We start from the raw sequence: 17,797 nt of genomic DNA on the forward strand, positions 1-17,797 counted from the left end.
TCGCACGGGAAGTTCTCTTCCTGATCATCACCTCAGGCGTTCTTCCGTTCTTGGGAATCGAGGAAACCTAGTTTTTTCTCCAATCGGTGATCGGAATTCCCCAAAAGATTTCTCCTTTTTCTTTGTTCCGTTGATTCTTTCAGGATCGACGATGAATATTTTCGGGAAAAAGCCGACGACGAAAGGTCTTTAATTTTTCCGTGATTTTTGACCTTCTGTTTCATCACAAGATCACGTTCAAAACTCCAGTTTCTTTTTATTGTTTTGTTCGTTTGGTTTATAATTCTGTTGATTGATGCTGTTCACTATCAATTTTCCTTTTCCGTTACTTTTATCATTATTTTCATTTATAATTTCAATCTTGATTTCTCTCTCTTTCTCTTATTCGATCTTATTGAATTTCTGACTTTTTCGCGATTAGTTAGTTTAGACTTTTCGTTATTTTTTGTTTGAATTCTGTGTTCGATTGCAGATGCGTTGCGTGCGAGCAAGAGAGAGGTGACGGTCGCCACGAGAGGTAAGAATTTCTTCAGAATTTTATAATTCCAGACGAATTACGAAGAATTTTAGTTTTATTCTTTTGCATCCTTTTTTTATTTTCAAGATTATAGTTGAATTGACGATCTGTGGATATTAAATAATTAGGGTTTCTGCTTATCTCTGAATACCATAATTTAGAGTTATTCGATGGATTTTGATTTTCCTATTTACAATTATTGTAACAGTTATATTGTCTCTCAGTGTCATAATTTTTTATGCTTTTTATCCACCAACATATATATATATATATATATATATATATATATATATATATATATATATATATATATATATATATATATATATATATATATATATATATATATATATATATATATATATATATATTCTTTTTATTCTTGTTGGAATTTCGATTGTGTTTCTGGTAATTGATCGTCAAACTTGACTATCAAGCCAAAATTATGCTTTTTCTCTTAGGATTTCTTTGTTCTGTTCCAGGTATTGAGAGGGAGATTTCAGGGTTACAATTAGAAGTATGTTATGATATCCAAAAAAAAGAGAAAATCTTCTTCAAGATTTAGTTTTGTTTTATAGCTAATTCAGTGCTGGATGTTTGCAGGAGAAAAAACTCGTTGCAGAGATAAAGCGGACAGTTAAGACAGGGAATGAGGCGAGTCTTCTCTAATTATGTTATTTTGATGATTTAAACTTTGAACTAGCATTCGTTATGTATACCAACTTGATAATTCCGCTTGTCTGGAATTTGGTTGCTCGTTTCTAATTTTTTGTCAAGTGGAACTATATTTTTGCATCGGTACAGATGTTCTCTGGCTTAGCATCCATTATTTTAGCTGTATTTCACAATATTCCGATTAAGGAGTTTTCTGTCTGGTTTTGTTGTTTGAGAAGGATGTATTTTGTGCAATATGTAGGCTGCAACTAAAGTTTTGGCTCGTCAGCTCGTAAGGCTGAGACAACAAATTGCCAATTTGCAAGGAAGCCGTGCACAGATGAGAGGGATTGCAACCCACACTCAAGTGCAAACAATTCAACTGTTCACTTATTGCATTATTCTGTTATTTTTTCAAGTTTTACAGGAACCTGTTTCCTTATCGCATAGGATTTTACCACTTGCAGGCAATGTATGCCACCACTTCAGTTGTTTCTGGCATGAAAGGTGCAACCAAAGCAATGGCATCCATGAATAAAGTATGCAATTACTAATAATGCCAATTTATTGTCAATTTTCTGTTTTTTTTTCCTGAATGAAGTTAACTTCCTATAAAAAGCTTAGCCAAGTGGGTTTCTTTTGTTCGCAATGTTTGTTTATTGTGGATTAGAGCTAGGCCATGTCAGTCAAGTTCTTGTCTGATTTTTGCATCATTCTCCACTCTTGATGGTTGTCTGTGCGTGTGTTTGGTTTTGCAGCAATTAGCACCTGCAAAGCAGATGAAGGTTATGCAAGACTTCCAGAGGCAGTCAGCACAAATGGATATGACGGTAAGATTCTACAATGATTCCCTTTGTGTTGCATGGGCTATATTAGCTGCCAGCTGCATAGGTGTAATGGAATTTAAATCTTGCGAAATCTGCCATGCTCCATTTCTTGTTGCACTCCCTTGACCCTGTACAATAATTTCTGTAATATAACTTGTATGAGCTTGATGGAATCTCCAAAGCTAATCATTCTCAAATTATATTTAGTACTTTTGACTAGTCTCAAGAATCATCTTTCTACTGCAAAATCAATATTTTTGCAGTACAAATATCTTTCTTTCATTTTCTATTCCAAAGCTAATAGTAGAAACATCCACTCTAATCTGTACCAAGCCACGTCACTGCTTTTAAGTTTTAAGTTGTAGTAGGAATATCTTTATTACAAAATTTTCCTTCCTCATTACAATAGAAGAAATATGCATCCGGTAATGCATATCACATCACTGCTGTTATTTTGATAGCCATGGCATACTTAATGGCAAGAAAATATCTACTTTGGTGGCTCTCATCAGCTCCAAATTTTCACTTTAAATTCTCTCATGACAGTCAAGTTGGTTCCATTGTTTATATGGAATCATAATAAAGATATAATTGACCAAATTTTCTTCATTTTTTTAATTTATTGCTTATGGATGTTCAAATAAGGATTTAATTTGTACAACTATAAGGTTGCATAGTCATATCAAATCTTTTTCCAGACACCTGTCAGTTGGCTACTTTTGCTTATTCTTTTGATACAGAAAAGGTTAGTCAATATCAATGCAATTGCCTTTTGTTTCAGACACATGAGTAGTTGAGTCATATTATCAGTTCTTAATTTAAGCGGCTTTTCAATAACAAAAAAGTGCAACAACAAAGAAATGCTGCTTAAACAATTGGAACATTGGAGGCAGTTTTAATAGAACAAGGTCTTTTATGAGAAACTATGTCACAGGGACTCTTCAACTAGGTGCCGCACCCGCGTCGCACCCGCACCTGATGCGGTCAACCTGATCCTGGGTGCAGTCAATGCACCCAGGGTCATTTATGTCCAACTTTTGGACTATATATATATATATATATATATATATATATATATATATATATATATATATATATATATATAATTTTTTATATTTTTGCCGCACCCGCACCCACAGCACCCATGTGACATACATAAGAAACTATTTGGGTTAGATTATATTTGGATTTTATAAATATATGGATTACTGATCTTGGGTATTCAGTATTCACTCATCAAATAGTGGTGTCCTTGTTACTCAAGTTTTGATGGTTTTGTCCTATGAGTTAAAAACATGGCCAGCTGTCCAGGAGTTATTCTGTGTAACTTAAGAGTTTTTCCAACACTGAGGTTGGCTATCATGTGCTTCCCATACTAATATAAATCTTTCAGTTGTCTAAGCTAGTGTTATAGGAAGCACCTAGGCACAATGGGAAGCCCACTTCCTGTAACAAAATTTAGAAATAAGAAGCAACACGCTTCCAAATGAATAGAAACAATTAGGAATTACAATTCCTATACAACAACAACAAACAACAACTACGCCTTCATCCCAAAACAATTGGGGTCGGCGATATGAACCAAAAAAGAAAATCATTCTTGGTCTTCCACATGAATTCTTCTCCTCCAATCATTTCTATCCAATGCCATGTCCTCGGTGAGGTTCAAAGCATTCATATCCTTTTTATCATCTCCATCCAAGTCTTCTTAGGCCTACCCCGACCTCTTTTAACTAATATATTTTTCCATTTTCCATCCTTCTAACTGGAGCATCATTAGGCCTTCTCCGAATATGTCCAAACCACCATAAACGATTCTCTCTCATCTTATTTTCAATGGATGCAACGCCTACCTTCTTACGTATCTCCTCGTTTCGAAACTTATCTTTTATTGTATTTCCACACATCCATCTAAGCATACACATCTCAACTACACTCATTTTTTGAATATGATGTCTCTTGGCAGCCCAGCATTTCGTACCATATAGTAAAGCGGGCCTAATTGTCGTCCTATAAAACTTTTCCTTCAACCGCAATGGCATTCTACGATCGCACAACACTCCAATTGCACTTTTCCATTTCATCCACCCAACCTTTATCCTATGATTTACATCTCCATCAATTTCTCCATACTTTTGAATGATAGATCCCAAATATTTGGGACAGTCATCCACCGGTATTTCTTGCTCACCAAGCTTCACTACACTCCCATCACTACTTCGTTGCTTACTAAACCGACATTCCATATATTCTGTCTTACTCTTACTCAACTTAAAACCTCTTGCTTCCAATGTCTCTCTCCATAATTCTAACTTAGCATTAACCCCAGCTCTAGACTCATCAATCAACACAATATCATCAGCAAACAACATACACCACGACACATTTTCTTGAATTGATCTCGTAAGCTTATCCATCACTATAGCAAATAGGAAATGGCTTAATGTAGATCCTTGATGTAAACCAACCGTTATAGGAAAATTGGTTGTCACCCCTCCACAAGTGCGGACACTGGTTACTACTCCTTCGTACATATCTTTAATTATACTAATGTACTTGAGAGAAACACCTTTCTTCATCATTGACCACCAGAGAACATCCCTAGGTACTCTATCATATGCCTTCTCCAAATCAATAAAAACCATATGCAAATCTTTGTTCCTCTCTCTATATCTCTCAATAAGTTGTCTAAGAAGATGTATAGCTTCCATAGTTGATCTTTTAGGCATAAAACCAAATTGATTCTCCGATATCATGACAACCTTCCTCAACCTATACTCAATCACCCTCTCCCAAAGTTTCATAGTATGACTCATGAGTTTTATACCATGATAGTTTGTGCAATCTTGTATATCACCCTAAGACTTATATAGAGGCACGAAAGTACTCTTCCTCCACTCATTAGGCATCTTATTTGTTCCCCAAATCTTGTTAAAAAGATTTGTCAACCATTCTAAACCTTTCTCACCCAAGCATTTCCAAGCCTCGATAGGTATACCATTTGGGCCAATTGCCCTTCTTGATTTCATTTTCTTTAAAACTTCTGCAATTTCTTTCTTTTGAATCTTCCGCATGAAGTCACGATTCATCTCATGAAAAGGAATGGAGAAGTCTCCAAGATCCTGAGCATGACTTCCTTTAAATAGCTTATCAAAATAATCTTTCCATCTCTCCTTAATCTCCTCATCTTTGACTAAAACCCTTTGCGTTTCATCTTTGATACATCTAACCATACCCAGATCCCTCGATTTCCTATATCTCATCTTTGCAAGCCTATAAATATCCTTCTCGCCCTCTTTGGTATCCAACTTGTCATAAACCTTCTTATATACCTTATCCCTCGCGTTTCGAACTACTTTTTTAGCTTCTTTCTTTGCTATCATATACTTCTCCAAATTCTCATTATCACGACTCTTACTTACATTTTTATAACACTCTCTTTTAACCTTAATAGCTAATTTGACATCCTCGTTCCACCATGATGTATCCTTACCTAGTGGTGCACCGCCTTTAGACTCACCCAATACCTCCTTAGCCACCTTTCTCATGCCACCCGCTATCTTATTCCACATTGATTCTGAATCCTTCTCGAGACACCAATCAACTTCCTTAACTACCTGCTCTACAAACATTCCTTGTTTAGCTCCTTTCAGTGCCCGCCATTTAATTCTAGGATCTATCCTATATCTATCCCTTTTGCGGCCTTTTCTAATTCTAAGATCTAAAATTAAGACTCTATGTTGTGTAGCTACACTTTCTCTCGGTATAACCTTACAATCGATGCAATAACCCCTATATCTCTTTCTAAGTAGGAAAAAATCTATCTGACTCATATTAACCCCACTTTTAAATGTTACTAGGTGAGACTCCCTCTTCCTAAACCAAGTGTTTGCTAAAATCATATCATAGGACAAACCAAAATCTAAAATCCTTTCTCCACTTTCGTTTCTTTCTCCTATACCATAGCCTCCATGGATACTCTCAAATCCATCCCTATTGATGCCTACATGTCCATTCAAGTCACCGCCGATGAAAAGCTTTTCTCTATAAGATATCCCTTGTACTACTCCATCTAAATCTTCCCAAAATTGATGCTTAATGGAATCATCTAAACCTACTTGAGGTGCATAAACACTAATAATATTAATAATATCTGTACCTAATACTAATTTAATAAGTAAAATCCTATCACCCTTCTTACGGACCTCAACTACATTATCTATAAACTCACGACTAATAACAATTCCTACTCCATTCTTATTCCTGTATACCAAATCTTATATCCCCAAGGTTCTATCACTTTTTCTTTCTCACCTACCCATTTGGTCTCTTGTAAACATAAAATATCAATCTTTCTCCTATACATAACTTCTACTAACTCTACCAACTTACCAGTTAAAGACTCTATGTTCAAAGTGGCTAACCTAATTTTATGGTCTTGAACTATCTTCTTTACCTCCCACCCGTCCAACAAAGTGAGGGAACCCTTACCTATTTGACACTACACCCGGGCGTCAGTATGACGTGTCGCTTTTGGGCGATGACCTAGCAACCCTTGCCCATTTATCACTGCCTCCGGGCCTATAGAGTACAACGCGTCGCTCAGTAGAGAATGCCCCAACGAAATTCTCATATTGGTTCATATTCATAGAGTGTGACTAAGTTTTTATGCAGGTTGTCACTGGCCTACCACAACCCTCCTCCTTTATCCGGGCTTGGGACCGGTAGTGTATAACTAAACAGTTATACACAAGCGGAGTTAGGAATTACAATTCCTATTATTGTAAATAATTATTCTTTGGCATAGGAGTTGGAATTTCTCAAGTAGATGTTGCATAGATTTATTAGATTTTTATTTGATAAAAAGAATCATCGTATCTTATAATGTTTACTTGAATGTGTTAATAAACAGTATAGAGTATGTATTAGAAAAAAAATAAAAAGATTTGTTTTTTAGAGAAACTTTAAAAGCTGGGGTTAGGCAGACCCCTACCAGTTATTCAACCATACCATTGGGATTCGAACTTGCAATGCCCCAACACAAGTTTATGTGCACTAATTGCTCTTGCCAGACAAGCGGAGCCCCCCGTTGGTGCATACAATATGCTTACTGTCATGCATCATTTTAGTCTCAAGTATAGCATACACATTCTTTTTAATGTTAAATGTGTACTTTCATGTTGTTCTTTTAAATAAGGTGATCTACATATGCCTTAATACCACTTATGGATTACAATATCCACTTCTTAAAATTCTGCTTTCCTTCAAATTGATTCCTCATATTGCTTCCTTTAAAATGATTCCCACTTATTCCTTTCTTTCTACTTCTCACTTTCAAATCTTCTGAAAATTTAAATCCATCATCATGCACTTCTGCTTCATGAATTAACAATCACGTGTCTAAGCATGCTTTGATACAATTCAGTTGCCTTGTCTATTTTAGATGAAATAATGATTTTTACTAAGGAAAATTAATCTGCGTTGTCATGCACCATTTATATGGATACTGAGTTGGAAACATATAGTGGAAGAATAGTGCAATCCCAGCTTATCCCAACTGTGAAGAAAAGGAGCACAATATGCTTGATGTAGAAAGCGTGCACAAGGACACAAGGAGAACACTCACAAGTGCACAAAGGCACGGATACACATGCACAAAGGCATAAAAAATATCTCTTATTATTGAATCAACACTAAAGAGCTTTTAGAAAAAACTTGAAAGATACAAGAGGTGGGAACCCCTATATATAACAAAGGGAGGCCATGGAGGGGCTCCCAATATGATCGTTGGAGCCCCTCCAATAGTCATAATTAGGACCGTTGGAGGGCCCAACGATCATATCGTGTGGGCCCCTCCATGTGCTAAAAGCAAAGAAAATAAAAATAAAATAAATAAAACAAAAAAAGGAAATAAGTAAAAATAAAAAAGGAAAATTACATACATATTCTTTAAATAAGAATATGCGTAAAATGAAATGAAAAGACTGATTTACCCTTATCGGGTATATATATATATATAATTAGATAGATACATGTACATATATGTACAAGATGTATACGTATATGTATCTCTCTATATATATTGTAAATATATATAACCCCCCTCAAACTTAGGGTGACATAACCGAAAGTTTGCCAAGAAAAGAGTTAAATCTTAGAGAACACAGCGCCTTGGTGAAGAAGTATGTCAGTTGATATTTTGATGTTACGTAAGGGAGATCTATAGTTCTTCTTAAGTATTCTTCACGAACATAGAGTTTTGTGGGCCCTTGAATGTGTATACTCATGTCTTTCAGTAATCTCCGAATCCAGACAATTTCCATAGTAGTAGTTGCCAGCTCGATACTCAGCTTCAGTAGATGAGAGAGACACTTTTTGTTGTTTCTTGCATCTTCAAGAAACAAAAGATTCTCTTAAAAAGATACAAAAACCAGTGGTAGAGTGACAATTATTTGGGTCACCTCCCCAATCAAAGTCAGTATAAGCAATTAAGTTTAATTTAGAGGAGGAAGATAATACCCCCTTGTTTATGGTTCTTTTTATGTATCTGATAATTCGAAGAATGACGCTCATATATACTGTAATAGGAATATGTTGAAACTGACTAGCAACATGCACTGCATGAGAGATATCAGGTCTGATAATGCTGAGATATGTTAATGATCCAACCAGTTGCCTGTAGGGGGTAGGATCTTTTAGAGGCATCCCATTATCAATCTTCATCTTCGATCCCATTATTTCAGGAGTTTCATAGACCTTGTCATCTGTAATTCTTGATCTGTCAATAACCTCACAAGCAAGTTTAGTTTGAGACAAAAAATAGTCTGTGTGAGAAAAGGCAACCTCAATTCCCATAAAATATGTCAAAAATCCTAAATCTGACATTTCAAATTTTGTTGTTAATGTGAATTTAATGCTCTTGATTCCTTTGGTATCATCACCTGTTATTAACATGTCATCAACATATAATAATAATATCACAATTTCTGCAACAAATTTCTTGACAAACAAAGCAGTGTCAGTATAATATGAAGAAAAAGCATTTTCTAACATTACATTGTTAAATCTATCGTACTAAGCCTTGGGAGCTTGCTTTAAACCATAAAGAGTTTTTCGTAAACGAAGAATTTTACCTTGAGGAATTTTCATACCTGGTGGAGCATCTATATAGACTTCTTCATTAAGATCCTTATTTAAAAATGCATTTTTGACGTCTATTTGAAAAATATTCTATTTTTTAATTGAGGCGACGGTGATGAGACATCTAACAGTGACCATACGTGCTACTGGGGCAAATGTCTCATCATAGTCAATTACATATTCTTGGCTATACTTTTTTGCTACTAAGCGAACTTTATATCTCTTAAGAGATCTATCACTCTTGGTTTTGACTTTAAAAACCCATCTGCATCCTATAGTTTTTTTTCTATTAGGGAGGTTTTGAAATTTCCATGTGTTAGCTTTCTTAAGAGCTCTAAGTTCATTCTCCATAGCTTCTTTCCATTCAACACATTTTTTGGCTTCCCCAGAGTTTTTAGGTTAGAAATATGAGTGAATGTCACTAAGGCAAACTCTATATTTAAGTGAGAATGAATCAAAGGATACAAATCTAGAGGGAATTTTCCTAGTTCTTTCATTTCTCCTAGGATTTATATAATATGCGGAGGTAGATTCACCAGGTTCACTATATTGTTCAATTGCACTTCTAAAAGTGCTTCTATCTCTATGTGTATAAGTGATAGGATCACTAGATGTCCTTCCTACTTGATGATGGTTGAAAGATGTATTGGAATCATTATTGTTTTCATCTAGTTCATTATCACTAATATCATTATATGTTAATTTCTCATCACTATCATCATTTCTAGATAATAAGTCAAATAGGAAGGAATAGTCTATATTTTCTTCACGAGGTTCATTTTTTTCAAAACCACTGTCATTTTCCAAAAAGGTCACATTCTTTGAGACATATAGTTTGTCATTTTTAATGTCATAACATCGAAACCCTTTTTGTGTTTCAGAATATCCAGGAAAAATGTAAGGAATAGCTTTTGGGAAGAGTTTATCATTTTTGTCCTAAGTACAAAACATTTGCATCCAAAAATTCTTAACCTATCATAGTCAGGTTCTTTTTTATATAATATTTCAAAAGGAGAATTTTTGTTTAGATTTTTGGATGGAAGATGATTAATAAGATAAATAGATGTAACAATCGCCTCGGCCCAAAATCTTTTTGAAATATTTTGAGATATGAGTAAGATACTAGTGATTTCAATGATATGCCTATGCTTTCTTTCGGCCAAACCATTTTGTTGAGGGGTTTTAGGACACAATTTTTTGTGAACAATACCATAGTCTTCAAGATAACTCTTAAATTTATTAGAGAGATACTCACCTCCGGAGTCGGTCCTAAATATTTTTAAGTTGCCATTAAATTGATTCTTAATCATCATATGATATGATTTAAAACACGAAAATACTTCATGTTTGTGTTTAAGGAAATATATCCAACAATATCTAGAGTAATCATACACAAAGATTACATAATATGCAAAACCTCCTTTTGATATAACGGGTGCTGGACCTCAAACATCCGAATGAACAATTTCAAAATATTTAGTGGTAAACATGGATCTTTGTTTAAAAGACACACTTTTCATTTTTCCAAGAATACAATCATTATAAGAGAAAGTACTTTTACAAAGATTTTTGACAAAATATAGATAGGATAACTTGGTGATGTTTGGATGTCCAAGTCTTTTGTGCCAAACATTTATATCTTTATGTTAGTATAAAAAGGGTTTATTGGTATTTGAAGAGAGTTCACATAGTATAAATCTCCCTTCCTAGAGCCTTCCTCAATCAACTTCCCGGATCGGCGATCCTGTATCAAGCATTTATCATATAAGAATTTTATATCACATTCATGGTCTGAGAGTTGAGAGACGGAAAGTAAATTTAAATTCAATTTTGGTATAAATCTAATTTTAGGGATAAAGAAATTTTGTCTTTCAAAGTTTTCAATGCCTTTAATTTCAAGAGAAGTGCCATCCGCGGTTGAGACAAAAGATGATGATGCATTTTTTGTGTATTTGAAAAGAGAAAAAACATTTGGACACGTGAAATGAGGCACTCGAGTCCAAGAGCCAAGAGGTCTTATCGGGAGGAGAAAAAGTAGACACGACGGCTCCGAAAATGGCTCCCTTGAGAAGAGGTTGAAGTGCCTTCATAATTTGATTTAGAGAGAGAACTCCATTTGAAGATGAACTCTCTTCTTTTTGAGGTTGGGATGTAGTGGCCATGGCCAAAACTTCTTCTATTTGGGACATACCAGTTTGATGTGCCCTGGTTCTTTAAAAAAATGACATACAATTTTGCTATAATCCATTCTTCCGCCTTGTCCACCATTAGCTTCTTGATTTTGATTTTTAAAATGAGGAGGTTTGTAGGTTCTCAAGTTATTTCTCGACCTAGAAACGACATTTACTCCATCATTTTCTTTTTTATTGGAAGGCATTACAAGAACACTTGGATTATGCTTGTTTATGCGCATACGAGTTTCTTCCCCACTCAACTTGGTAATGACAACTTCAAAAGAGGGAGAAGTGAATGAAGATAAGAGCGAAGATCTAATTTGCTCAAATTCGGGTCTTAGTCCATTCAAAAAGTTTAAAAAACGATATTCCTCTAATTGCTTGTGTCGAAGTTTTATGGCTTCTCCACTCCATTTTGGTTCAAGCATGGCAAACTCATTCCAAATAGAGGAGAGTTCGACAAAATACTCTCTAATAGGCATTTCGCCTTGTAGAAGGGTCAAAGCCCTTTTTTGAAGGTAGTATTTATAAGACAAGTCCCTTGAGGTATACATTTTTTAAGGTATTTTCATGCTGGAGATGCCTTCTTAAATTTTATAATGTTTGTGTTGATTCTAGTTTCAACGGATGAAAAACTCCATGATAGGATCTTGAAATTTTTCATTTCTCATTCCTCATGTCTTTTGTTATATTCTTAAAGAGCTTTAGTTCTCTTTTCTCTCTCAAGTATCTTGATTTTTCCTCTTTCCACCAAAGTGATTTTTGGTTTCGGTTTGAGTATTGAGCCTTGGACATAACCCCAAAGCCCTTTTCCTTTGATATGGGCTTCCATGTTGCCGACCCAAACATGATAGTTTGAACCATTAAGTTTAAAACCAAGAGAAAAATGAGAATCTTTTTTCCTCATTTGAGAAGAGAAGAGAGAGATAAAAATACATACCACAATAAGTTTTTAGAGCTTACTTGTTGTGGTATACTTCTCATGAATTGTATTGTAAAGAGGTCTTCACGCCAACCACCAAGAATGAGTTGAAGGCACGACTTTCGAGGCATAAGATAATGTGAAGAATCACACATTCTTCTTTCTTTAAGAACCTTGCTTTGATACCATGTGAAGAAAATGAGCATAATATGCTTGATGTAGAAAGTGTGAACAAGGAGAACACTAACAAGTGCACAAAGGCATAAAAAATATCTCTTATTATTGAATCAACACGAAAGAGCTTTTAGAAAAAGCTTGAAAGATACAAGAGGGGGGAACCCCTATATATAACAAAGGGAGGCCATAGAGGGGCTCCCAATATGATCGTTGGAGCCCCTCCAACAGTCATAATTAGGATCGTTGGAGGGCCTAACCATCATATCGTGTGGGCCCCTCCATGTGCTAAAAGCAAAGAAAATAAAAATAAAAATATAAAAGGAAATAAGTAACAACAACAACAACAACTACGCCTTCATCCCAAAACAATTGGGGTCGGCGATATGAACCAAAAAAAAAATCATTCTGGGTCTTCCACATGAATCCTTCTCCTCCAATCATTTCTATCCAATGCCATGTCCTCGGTGAGGTTCAAAGCATTCATATCCTTTCCTATCACCTCCATCCATGTCTTCCTAGGCCTACCCCGACCTCTTTTAACTAATATATTTTCCCATTTCTCCATCCTTCTAACTGGAGCATCATTAGGCCTTCGCCGAATATATCCAAACCACCGTAAACGATTCTCTCTCATCTTATTTTCAATGGGTGCAACGCCTACCTTCTTACGTATCTCATCGTTCCAAATCTTATCTTTTATTGTATTTCCACACATCCATCTCAGCATACGCATCTCTGCTACACTCATTTTTTGAATATGATGTCTCTTGGCAGCCCAACATTCCGTACCATATAGTAAAGCGGGCCTAATAGTCGTTCTATAAAACTTTCCCTTCAACCGCAATGGCATTCTACGATCGCACAACACTCCAGTTGCACTTTTCCATTTCATCCACCCAACCTTTATCCTATGATTTACATCTCCATCAATTTCTCCATACTTTTGAATGATAGATCCCAAATATTTGAAACAATCATCTACCGGTATTTTTTGCTCACCAAGCTTCACTACACTCCCATCACTACTTCGTTGCTTACTAAACCGACATTCCATGTATTCTGTCTTACTCTTACTCAACTTAAAACCTCTTGCTTCCAATGTCTGTCTCCATAATTCTAACTTAGCATTAACCCCATCTCTAGACTCATCAATCAAAACAATATCATCAGCAAACAACATACACCACGGCACATTTTCTTTAAATAAGTAAAGGAAATAAGTAAAATAAAAAAGGAAAATTACATACATATTCTTTAAATAAGAATATGCTTAAAATGAAGTGAAAAAACTGATTTACCCTTATCAGGTATAAATATATATATATATATATAATTAGATAGATACATATACATATATGTACAAGATGTATATGTATATGTATCTCTCTCTCTATATATGTAAATATATATAAATGATACAATACAATTTAACACCAACTATTTGGATATATGGGTTCATCCAAACAAACCATCTATTCAGTTTATCCATTATTAATTTGGTCTAATTTCTATCTGCAAAGCTAATGTGACATCTGTCTATGGTTGTACTGGGCCAAGGTGTGTGAGTGCTAAAATCATTCTTCATCCTTCAAAAACAAGGTGAGCTACTTTAGCTTTTGTTGTTGAAAGATAAATAAAATGAAAGGTTATCTATGGTTTTGAGCTTCCAAGTTTCAAGTGCTTTCTGCGTCCCAGATCTTTGGAAGCTGGAACCTGGCATTGTCACAGAATGAACTGTGGGGAAATATATTGAATTAATTTTGCTTATAGGAATCCTGTGAAAGATGAGGGTTCAGTTTTTTCAATTAACTACAGGCATGTATTAAATTTCACGTGGCTTTCAAGTCCCGGCAAGGAGAATTTAAGCAGAAGGTTTTGTCAGATTGTTTGTGACCATTGTGAAGAAATAAGCAGTGTTCATGTGGCCGTTTTTTGCAGCCACAATGAAACTGGTTGCACACTTCTATTGTTCTTTAAGTAATCTATGATGAAATTGACAACTTGGCAGCTTGCTTAAGTAGGTACAATGGGGTTAGTTTTTTATAGTAAAATCATGCAAAAGAGGGTGATTTTAGATGCTTGGAGGCAAGTAGGTTCTTCACCATATCGTGCAACAGGAAGCAGTTAGTTAAGAAAGGAACTGTAACTTAAGACTGAGCACCTTTCAGTTCTGCAGGTTTGGTGATAAAGAAAATTTGAGAATGAATTTTAATTAAAGAATGGGCTGATATCCAGCACTCCATTCCAAGTGCTTCACTGTGGCTGCTCTTCTCATTGAGACTTGTTTGCATGGGCATGTGCAAGGAACCTTTGCTGGCTTTCTTAAGAAAGTATCTTACGCTCTGTTTGGGAGCCCTCGTTGAGATGGAAATATCATTTCCATGTGTTGCGAAAACATGTTTTTGAGGATGGAGTTGCCAAAAACATCCTCTTGTGAATGGTGTTGAAATGTGGTGTTGGGGCTGCCAACTCCATTCTCAATGCAGTGTTTTGGCAACACTGCTGCTCCCAAACAGCAGAGAGTGCTGGTGGAACCATCACACACCTCTGATTCAAGGCTCCCAAACAGAGCCTTATTGGTTTTGTGAAATGCTGTTTGTGGTGTTTACAGCGGGGTTCTTATTTTTCTTTGTCCTGGGGATTGTAGATAGTAAAGGCCTTTCCACCAGTGCCAGCAAGCACTCTTGCACATTGCTTACAGATTTGTTCCAGACTCTGCCAGCTAGGTCTGGGCAGTGGGTCGTCAGGCTTGGTGACCAACTGTTCTTCCTTTTGATTGGTCCAATTTAATCATATTACTTGCTCAACAATAGCCCACGAGTTGAGACAGACCTCTGATTCTTTGTAGTGGTCATTTTATTGATTTTAGAACTTTAGCTATGTATATTTGGTCTAATTTTTTCTCAACAGTATCTATAAGCAGAATTCCATTTTTAGTGATTATCTGATTTGTGTACTTTATCAAACGCACTTAGATTCATCCTTGTTGATATCTCATGCTCTTAAGAGCTCACATCTCCTTCCCAAGCGGCCTTCGGTGCTGCCAGTTGTAGCAAAGCAGGAGTATCTCTGGAATTGAATAAAAGGTGAAGGAGATTTTGGTTTGGAAACTTTGATAACTCTACAGGTGGTAGCAGACAATACAAAATTTTTTATATGCACAGTATAAAATACAAATAAAGAATGGAAATAAATCCCTAGAAGGTGAAAATTTTCTTTTGACTTATACTATGTGACATGGACTCTTCTAAAAGAGCACCGCACCCCGTCGCACCCGCGACACTTGGACACAACTTCCTTTGTCTTAGGTGAAGTCAACCACACTGAGGTCCATTTCTATCCAAAAGTAGATTCAGTTAACCCTAATCAAGTCCATTTTTATCTATATTATATATATATACATAAATGCACACAAATACATGTAGTGTCAACTTAAAACTGTTAAAAATTTTATATATATATATATATATATATATATCCTCTCCGCACCCCCGCACCCAAGTTTTTTTAAAGTGCCGCATCGCTGCATCCGCACCTGCACCTATGTGACATAGTACTTAAATAATTAGTTTGTGCATAGCATCAGGTATTACTTGTGCATGTATGTGATCCAGTCATGGTTGATTTAGATAACCGCATCTGGTTGCTACATGCTTTTTGTCTTGTAACTGGTTGCTTATAGCTTGTGTGTTCTTCTGAGATGCAGAGCGAGATGATGTCAGACTCCATAGATGATGCTCTAGACAATGATGAGGCTGAGGAGGAATCCGAAGAGTTGACTAACCAGGTTTACTTTTGGGCAGCAGTCAGGTGTAGCTAACACAATTACTTATTCTCTTAACTTTTTTTATGTACAATTTCTTTGTAGGTGCTTGATGAAATTGGAATCGATATTGCTTCACAGGTGTGTTCCTAAATTATAGAGAGCAGATCAGGTGATCTGCCAAATCACTTTTAGGAAAGTGATTTGGCATGCTCACCGTCTACAATATGCACAAAGGCCATGAGGTCCTTGTGAGATGAATCTTTGTACATATTGTAGACGGTGAGGATGCCGCATCACTTTCCTAAAAGTGATTTGGCATATCACCTGATCTGCTCTCTAAATTATGTCAGATTCTTTATTACATGTACATTTTCCAGGTGCTGATGGTTGAATGCTATTTTTGCTTCCAAACAGTTGTCTTCAGCCCCTAAAGGAAAACTTGCAGCAAAAACAGCTCAAAGTGTTAGCAGGTAAGACTTCTTAGTTAGACATAATGAAGAGCTATTTCTATTTCATACATAGTTCTGGGGCGGGGAGGGGGAGATTATGTTTCAGTTCATATTTTGATGTGTGACAATCCCTGGAGAACTTTAAGCAACCATCTCTAGTCACTGCTAACAGTTACTAGCATGGTCAGGGTTCAGCCGCTGTAGGCAGAGCTGTACCCAAACACGTCCAAACTCCGAACTTCAAAACTTGCAAAATATTCATCTGATGGTTGGTGAGGATAGGGTACAGCCACATGATATAGGGAAAATCATTCTGATGGAATTTGTTCCCATAACATATGCAAGATATGATATTCAACAGTGAACAAGTGCATTTTTGAAGGGCACTGACAGATAGAGCTACCATTTGTGATGGATGACCGCAACACTTGGTATTAGTCATTTGTATCACTTCTTCTAGGCAGAAGTTAACATAAATTCATGGTTGATTTATATGGTTAAGAAGCAGAGTCAAATGAGTAATTTGATGTTGCCAGTGCTATTTTATCTGTTGCTTGACTAATATATCTTCTACATTGTAGTTCGGAAGAGGATGACCTAGAGAAGAGATTGGCAGCCCTCAGGACCAGCTGACCTTCAAGATCTTCAGTAATGTTATATACCGAAGCAAGACAAACATTTGCATGACACTGGTCAACTATGTGAATCAGCCCTCAGGGACAGCTGACCTTCAGGATCTTCAGTAATGTTGCATGTTTAAGCATCGAGAAACATTTGTGAACTATGTAAATTTATATGTTAAACTTAAGACTGCTCTCTTTCTCTCTCTACTGACGCATCACATGGAAGAATGAACTGGTAGTGACGATACAATGATGCAACGAGGGCCCCATAGACTGCAATATGCCTATCAAGACCTGACAGTTGAGATGAGTAAAGGTTTTATTTTGGCATCATTCCACTTTTGAGAAGATGGTTCCAGTCTGTAATCTGACAAACAGGCAGACCCTTGATCACGCTATCGCCAAAGATAGGTGGTTTAAAATCACTACCAGACAACTCTGTGTTCCCAGCCATTCAGCCAATTTATACTCACATAGCAGTATGGCAGTTTCCCTATTTTTTTAAGGACTTCACTGCAAAGAGATCTTGACAGTGTTGGAGGCATGTA

At 36.1% G+C, this 17,797-nt stretch overlaps 1 protein-coding gene across 1 annotated transcript; it reads left to right on the forward strand.

The window, feature by feature from the left end:
* On the forward strand, positions 1-17,449 carry LOC149819506 (vacuolar protein sorting-associated protein 2 homolog 3-like). The gene is made up of 11 exons (XM_089985323.1): positions 1-185; positions 473-517; positions 1,000-1,034; positions 1,121-1,171; positions 1,434-1,538; positions 1,639-1,710; positions 1,930-2,001; positions 16,118-16,198; positions 16,280-16,315; positions 16,592-16,647; positions 17,208-17,449. Exons 1-11 carry the CDS (start codon positions 152-154, stop codon positions 17,257-17,259), a joined length of 639 nt encoding a protein of 212 aa, XP_089841449.1. The 5' UTR covers positions 1-151; the 3' UTR covers positions 17,260-17,449.
* The last annotated feature ends 348 nt before the right edge of the window (positions 17,450-17,797 follow it).

This window comes from Nuphar pumila, chromosome 13, assembly GCF_984573655.1.
Source record: "Nuphar pumila chromosome 13, dmNupPumi1.hap1.1, whole genome shotgun sequence".
In the NCBI taxonomy this organism is placed as follows: domain Eukaryota; kingdom Viridiplantae; phylum Streptophyta; class Magnoliopsida; order Nymphaeales; family Nymphaeaceae; genus Nuphar; species Nuphar pumila.

Bases quoted from the DNA above. Each gene is read 5' to 3' on its own strand.
- LOC149819506 (XM_089985323.1), top strand. From the start codon at position 152: ATGAATATTTTCGGGAAAAAGCCGACGACGAAAG. The intron at 16,199-16,279 runs GTTTACTTTTGG...ATTTCTTTGTAG, and splicing joins CCGAAGAGTTGACTAACCAG to GTGCTTGATGAAATTGGAAT. The intron at 16,648-17,207 runs GTAAGACTTCTT...TCTACATTGTAG, and splicing joins ACAGCTCAAAGTGTTAGCAG to TTCGGAAGAGGATGACCTAG.